Raw genomic sequence first — 7,324 nt, forward strand, 5'->3', positions numbered from 1 at the left:
AAGTGTATGAAAGCATATAAGTGGTGCTGAACCCATACAAGTCTGTTCACTTGAAAGAGGAGGATAGAAGGGATGCTTTAGAGCTGCCACAGCCACACAAGGTATGTACCTCCATAGAGGGAATACCAAAGAGAAGCACTGACATAGATAGAACAGGTATCAGATGGTGATTTGTGGATGGTAAAAAGCAGAGATAAAGAGAGTTAGGAAGGTTTTCTTATTTCTGGCTTGGGTAATTGTACATGGTGGTACCATTCACTATTTGGGGGGACTTACTTGAGTAGTTCAGTGTTGGGAATGATGAATTTGATGTCACTCTGAGGCACAAATTACAGGATTATCTTAAATTGAAGTGGTAGCAACACAGGCTAGACGTAAGACCACTGTGCAACAATTTTTTGGATATGATGTAGTGCCCTTAAAAGTCAGAAGGGAAAAACACGGTTAATGAAAAGATCAAAAGGCTAGCATAAAATGCAGTTGTGTGCAGCTCAGCCAATTGCTTTCAGAATAACAAGCATTGCTTTGCTCTCTCACCCATCTGTGTGTGTATATTGGTAATGTGCCCAATCACATATTCTTATTCAACATGCTGAGCTGTTTACTCCACCAAAGAGCCTTATACACCTATTTTATTTTACCAAAAAGCGAGTACAATTATATTTCTGATTCACCACATTAAATGCACTTCACTCAGTTGTATTCTGTTATATCCTGGATCTTTCTTGTGCTTTCTCTTTCTCTGTGTCTCTTTCTGTCTCACATTATCTCTTTCTATCTCTCTGTCTCTCTAGTATAGAATAGTTTAAACACATACTTAAAACTTGAAAAAAATAGTGGTATAGTAATAACAGATATACTAATAGAGTAAAAATAGAAACAATAATAATAATCAGAAAACAATAATAATCACTGTTTCTGAGTACTTCCAATGTGCTAGGCTCTGTTCTATGTGTCTGTGCATGTGTGTGTGTGCATGTACATGTATGCATGTGGGTTTATGTGCATGTGTCTTTAATGTGTCTTATGTAATATTCAAAAAATACCTCTGAAGCAGGTCCTGCTATCTTTCTTACTTGATAGAAATTCATTTCGGATAGTTTCATGTCTGATTAGTGTTTTGTATACAGATAGGACAAAAAATGAAATGTATTCAGAATACTGTATTTGCATTGTTTTCTTGCTTATGTCTTTTCAACTCATTAGGAAAGTTTTAATGTATATTGCTACTTTTTAAATATAATTGTGTTCATAGCACACTCATTTCTGGGTTAGTTAATATCTATCCCACACATCAATTATACTCATATTCCTTATCAACACATTTATATGTCATGATATTATTTCCTGTATATTTAGGAAAATTCAGTTAACCTCTGCCTCTCCCATGAAATTCTATTGCATTTGAGTCAATTATCAATTAAAAACAATTAATTCGAATCAACTGCTAACCTACCCAGTAAGTCTGATATTCAAAATTTTTATGACAGAACTTATATTATATCAAGTATATAACTTATATTTCAGATGTTTTATAAAACTTTAAAAAATAAAAATGGTGTTGTCATTTGTGTAAAATATAAGTACACATCAGATTTAATGTTCTCTGGGATTTTCATACAAATACTTTTCAAAGTAAATATTTTTCATTAAGAATTGATTTGATGTTTTTTCTCTTTTATTTGTCACAGTCAAAACTTAATATAAAGACATAACATAGGAGCATATCAGTAATTGTTTAATCTATTAATGTGTACCCTTACCAATATTAGTAAATGGTTCACCTCTAGTTAAATCTAAATTCCAAAAAATTCTGAATTCATTATTTGTGTAAAGAGATATCTGGGACAGATGCAAAATAATATATTTCAATCTAGTTAAGTCAGAATTAATGCATGAGTGCATTGCAATCATTGACTAATTGATACATTAGGACTATTTTTTTTTTAGGGAAGAAAAGATTGGAATATGACTACAGCTAGAAAGCAATTTCAAGCAGGGGTGAAATCAATGGACCATTTGAATAATAACCAGATAAAAAGAGTGTGGTTCACTAATTGGAATAAACCTATGAAGTCCTAACGAGTTTAATAAACAAAACTAAAAAATTTGGCTACTTGTGCAAACTAGCTGGATTCCTGGTGAAATTAATTTAGGGTCTCACATAGCCTATCCATAAATGAAATCTTTTTTGATATGGGTGTACATCTTAGCACACATACTTTATTCAGAAGTGGTTATTGCTTGAATGGGGTGGGATATGCCTAGAAAACATAGTTATGGACTATTATTTTATTTACATTAAATTTTCTTAATATGAAATGGCCTACATGATTTATTACAATGTTACTCTGTTTCATTCTCTTAACCACAGTCTAAGTTGCCATAAAATAAAGTGGCAACTTTAGGCTCAAAAAAGTTCATGTAGAAAATAATTAGTGAACAAAGGTTAATTTTTGCACTGAAATGACTGACTGAAATCATTGATTTCTTCTTTCAAGTGGTAAACACTTTGCATATATATACTTTTCTTCCTTTTTTTCTGAGGAAGCTTGGCCCTGAGCTAACATGCATGCCCACCTTCCTCTACTTTATATGTGGGACACCTGACATAGTATGGCTTGATAAGCGTGCATAGGTCCACACCTGTGATCCAAAGTAGCAAATCTTGGGCTGCTGAAGCAGAGTGCATGAACTTAACTGCTATGCCACTGGGTGGGCCCAATACTTTGCATATATATAAAGACACAAAATCTTAAATTACACAGTAAAAGTTTCTTTGAAAGAATCTTACATCCAAAAAACTCTTAGCTTTTATTCATACTGAAGGATAGATCATAGAAACCAAATTTGCAGAAATAATTATAAAGCAAATATTGAAGTAAACACTACCCATGTAAAAATGATATTGTTAGCATATATGATTCCTCAGAAAGAATTAATAAAATATAGTTTAATTTCCATAAGTTAATAAAACTGACAAAAATTCTTATGACTATTGATTTTGAATGAATTAAATATTCCTTTTTTTAGATTTAAAATATAAGAGATGTTTCAAGTTATCAATATAAAGTTAAATTGATTTACAGTGCTTCATTATTATTATTTTTTGAATAGACTTAGAAACAATACATTCCATTTTCTTTAAGTTTTATCCAAATAAATATTGCATGAGAAAATGAAGTTCCATGGCCCATTTATTTATTCCTGCATTTCACAAATATTATTGCCAGCCACTGTTCCAGGCATTTGTTTTTTTGCAGTGAACAAAATAAAGATCTGCCATCATCAAGATTAAATTCTGGTGAGTGAGATGACAATAAAGAAAAAATATAGTTCATAACTTTATTATTAAATATGCTGAAAGGTTAAAAGTGCTTTGCAAAAGGAAAAATGAGCACAATAAGGAGGGCCATGAAACTGGTGTTTTTCATGGGAGCGTCATGATTAAAACAGTGTATTCAGGGGTAGAGCTCTTGGAGAAGGTGACATTTGGGAAAAGACTGGACTTGAGAAAAGAATATGGAATCAAGAGTTTGTGACTCTACATAGAGCTGGTGCCCACTCAATATTATGATTATTATCACCTGATTCAAACAAATAAATGCACATATTCTTGAACATGCACACTTAAAGCTGGTTGAGAGTCCTTAGACTTTCATGGCAAATTATGCATCACTAGCTCTCTTTTATTACGCAGATATATGGAAATGAGCTTGAGGCTTCCTATACTTTTTATTCCTTTGCTCTTATTTATTTATATTTTTATTTTTTTAGATAATGGGAAAATTTATTATGGGACTTGAGAATCAGACTTACAGCAGTGACTTCATTTTGATGGGACTATTCTTTTCTTCCAAAACAAATCTGCTTTTCTTTTCCTTTATATTGATTATGTTTATTATGACTGTAGCACAAAATACAGTCATGATTCTCCTTATCCACAGAGACCCACCGCTTCATACTCCAATGTATTTCCTGCTCAGCCATCTCTCTTATATGGATATCTTGCATATTTCCAATATTGTTCCCAAAATGGTCACTAACTTTATGTTATGCAGCAGAACTATTTCTTTTGCTGGTTGTGGCTTCCAGATATTTCTATCCATCAACCTCTTGGGTGGTGAGTGCCTTCTCCTGACAGCAATGTCCTATGATTGCTATGTAGCCATCTGTCACCCACTGTGCTATCCCATTCTTATGAATGACTATGTCAGCAGTCTCATGGCTACAGGGTCCTGGCTTGTCGGGACTGTCAACTCCATAGTTCACACAGCTTACACACTCCAGCTTCCTTTCTGTGGCTCAAGAGCTATTGATCACTTTTTCTGTGAAGTCCCTGCAATGTTGAAATTGTCCTGTGTGGACACAACACACTGTGAACGAGGAGTTTATGTAAGTGGCATCATTTTTCTGCTCATCCCTTTTTCCCTAATCTTTGCTTCTTATGTCCAAGTTCTCCTTACTGTCCTCCAAAAGAAATCATCTGAAGCACAGAAAAAGCTGTTTTCCACCTGCTTTTTCCACATGATTGTGGTCATAATGTACTATGGGCCATTTATTTTCACATATATGGGACCTAAGTCATACCACACTCCAGGCCAGGATAAATTCCTGGCCATATTCTATACCATTGTCACTCCCACACTCAACCCAATTATCTACAGCTTTAGGAATAAAGATGTTTTGGGGGCAATGAAAAATATGCTTAAGGGGCTGGCCTGGTGGCTGAGTGGTTAAGTTCAGGTGATCCGCTGCAGGTGGCCCAGTGTTTCGTCAGCTGGAATCCTGGGCACGGGCATGGCACTGCTCATCAAACCACACTGAAGCAGTGGCCCACATGCCACAACTAGAACGACCCACAATGGAGAATATACAACGATGTACTGGGGGGCTTTGGGGAGAAAATGGAAAAAAATTTAAAAAAATCCTCAAAAAAATATGCTTAAAAATAACTTTATGCATAAAAATAGAAACAAATGCTTGATCTGTGTGTTTTATGTATTTCTATATTCAATACCTAGAAGAAATCCATCATTAGTTTCTCCTGAGAAGAAAATTAAAGTCTCCATCTCTCTAAGTATGGAAAGAAGTGGATATCTCCAAACTTTTGATAAAGTTTTCACATGCGATTGCTTTGTAAATACATACCTCAGAGGATGTGCTCTTCCCTCTGAGATCCTAGTTACAATCACCCAAGATTCTTATACAAGGTAAATGATGACAAATGTCTTCTGGCTTATTCCCACCAAAATTTGAAAAATTTGTAAGAATTGTTTTTATTTTTAATACAGCTAGACAGAGGTTATACAACAAATGTATTTCCATAAAATTATCTCTAATTTTGTGAAATGTAGTAAAATTATACTTAAACATGACCAAGAGCTGGGCAGGTATCTAGGATGTCAATGTAAGTGGCTATAATAATATGAATATAATTATTTTATAATGGAGAGAATACTGTATTCATCAGGATATCTACCATGAAGAATACTGAATGCAGAACAAAAATGTCACTTGTCATGTTGTGTAGGTAAGTAGTGGTGTAAAGTCAGAGAGGAGGGGTCGCCCATGGGAGTCAACATAAGAAACAAGGTTTTAATTAACTTTTGACTTTGTTGCATTCTTGTTTGCATTGTTTCCTTTTATATTTTAGTAAAATGGAAATATGAGATCAGAGATAAATTTTTCTTTAATAAAATGAATTTTGTACCTTAGTAACCATCTTTCTATATATTTAGCCCACTGTAGTTACTACTTTTTCCTTTAAATAAAGATTGAATATGTAAAATGTTGAGTTGAGAGTTTCTATCCTATTAGCTTGCCTAGGACATTTTCATAACTCTTAAATTGAGTCATCTCCAAGGTCTACACTTAGTTTTTCATTATACATAGTGTTGCTTCCTAATGTCTGCTTACTCCACACCCTTTTCCTCTTCTCTCTAGTGACCCATGACAAGATTAGATGCCCTTCCCCTTGAACAGAATGTAACCATGAGTATGTCTGTAACTACATCATGATGATATCATTCTCTAACTTTCTCATGGTGAATTTCTTGAGAAAGGGACTATGTATACATCCTTGTATTTCATATCTTGTAATATTTCCATCAGCAATTAAATGTGAGGCCTACCATCAATATGATTTAATTTTCCATTTAAAATTTGGTGTTTGGATTCCAAAAAGAGTATCCCATCCAAAACTGACATTCAATCATTTCATCAATGATGAAGTTTTCTTTCTGAGGATGCAGTTATAAGATGGGTTACAGGAAATTTAAAAAATATATTCAAAACTAAAGAATAGCACATACTATCTTTGCAGAAAATGAAAGTAAAACATATTTACTAATTTGATAGGAGTGTACTGATACATTTTATATACCAGTAAGTGCAAGATAGAATAAGAACTTTTATCTTCTCCATGAACTCTAACTTATATCACCTTCACTCACCATTTTTAAGAACTCTAACAAGGGGTGGACATGAATTCATAAAAATTGTGACAAAGGTTATTCCTGACCTTAGGACATTCCACAAGACCAACTTGCAACTATCCACAGAGAAGACAATATTGTGAGGACTCCAGAGCATGAAGGTGGAGATGAAGAACCACCCTGAACCACAGAGACAAAAAAAGATGACATTAGAAGAGTAGGATGAAAGTCTACACTCCAACCATTTTGTCCCTTCCCCCAGGCTGGTATGGCATCACACTGAGAGGACCCTTCTGGGCATATGATTTCCTCAGTAGTAAAAAGAAACCCAAAGTAGACATGTATTCTCCCCCACTATCATGGGTCTCTTATCAGCAGGCCCTTTCCACCCTATCTCATGAAGATCATGGAGGCAATCAGCAGGGTTTGACCACTGGATATCAGCTTGTGATGGAGAAGGGAAGTGATGCCTCAAGTAGCACTTGGATCTTGTCAAACTGAATTCCTACTCACAGTGATGCATAAATATAAATCCTAACCAGTGGCTATGCACATTTGCAGAGACAGATGGTAGCTCTGCCTGATGAAGCAAGTTGATTGGCATTTCTGCTTTATTTGGGTCTGCAAAGGTGAGCCTTTTGGGTCTTGAAGCCTGTTCTTCCACCCCATTGATTTATGGAAACTAATCCCAGCTCCAATTACTGCTGAGTGTATATTCCTGGCCCTACATGACAAAGAAGCCTGGTTGTAGCACTTGGAAAGCTGTGTAGCCCAGCAGCACTGTAAAAGCAGAGAGCCCAACCTATGGTACTTCCTGAATAAAGAGCCAGAATTGTGGCCCTGTCTATCCAGGGAATTTGGTGTGCAGCTCTGGCTGATTTAAGACC

The 7,324-nt window shown here is 35.0% G+C and overlaps 1 protein-coding gene across 1 annotated transcript; it reads left to right on the forward strand.

Annotated features, from left to right (window-relative positions):
* The first annotated feature begins 3,795 nt into the window (after positions 1-3,795).
* Positions 3,796-6,621, forward strand: LOC111771773 (olfactory receptor 2AJ1). Its single transcript, XM_070259833.1, has 3 exons — positions 3,796-4,698; positions 4,936-5,001; positions 6,529-6,621. Exons 1-3 carry the CDS (start codon positions 3,796-3,798, stop codon positions 6,619-6,621), a joined length of 1,062 nt encoding a protein of 353 aa, XP_070115934.1.
* Positions 6,622-7,324: the final 703 nt, after the last annotated feature.

This window comes from Equus caballus, chromosome 2, assembly GCF_041296265.1.
Source record: "Equus caballus isolate H_3958 breed thoroughbred chromosome 2, TB-T2T, whole genome shotgun sequence".
NCBI lineage: Eukaryota > Metazoa > Chordata > Mammalia > Perissodactyla > Equidae > Equus > Equus caballus.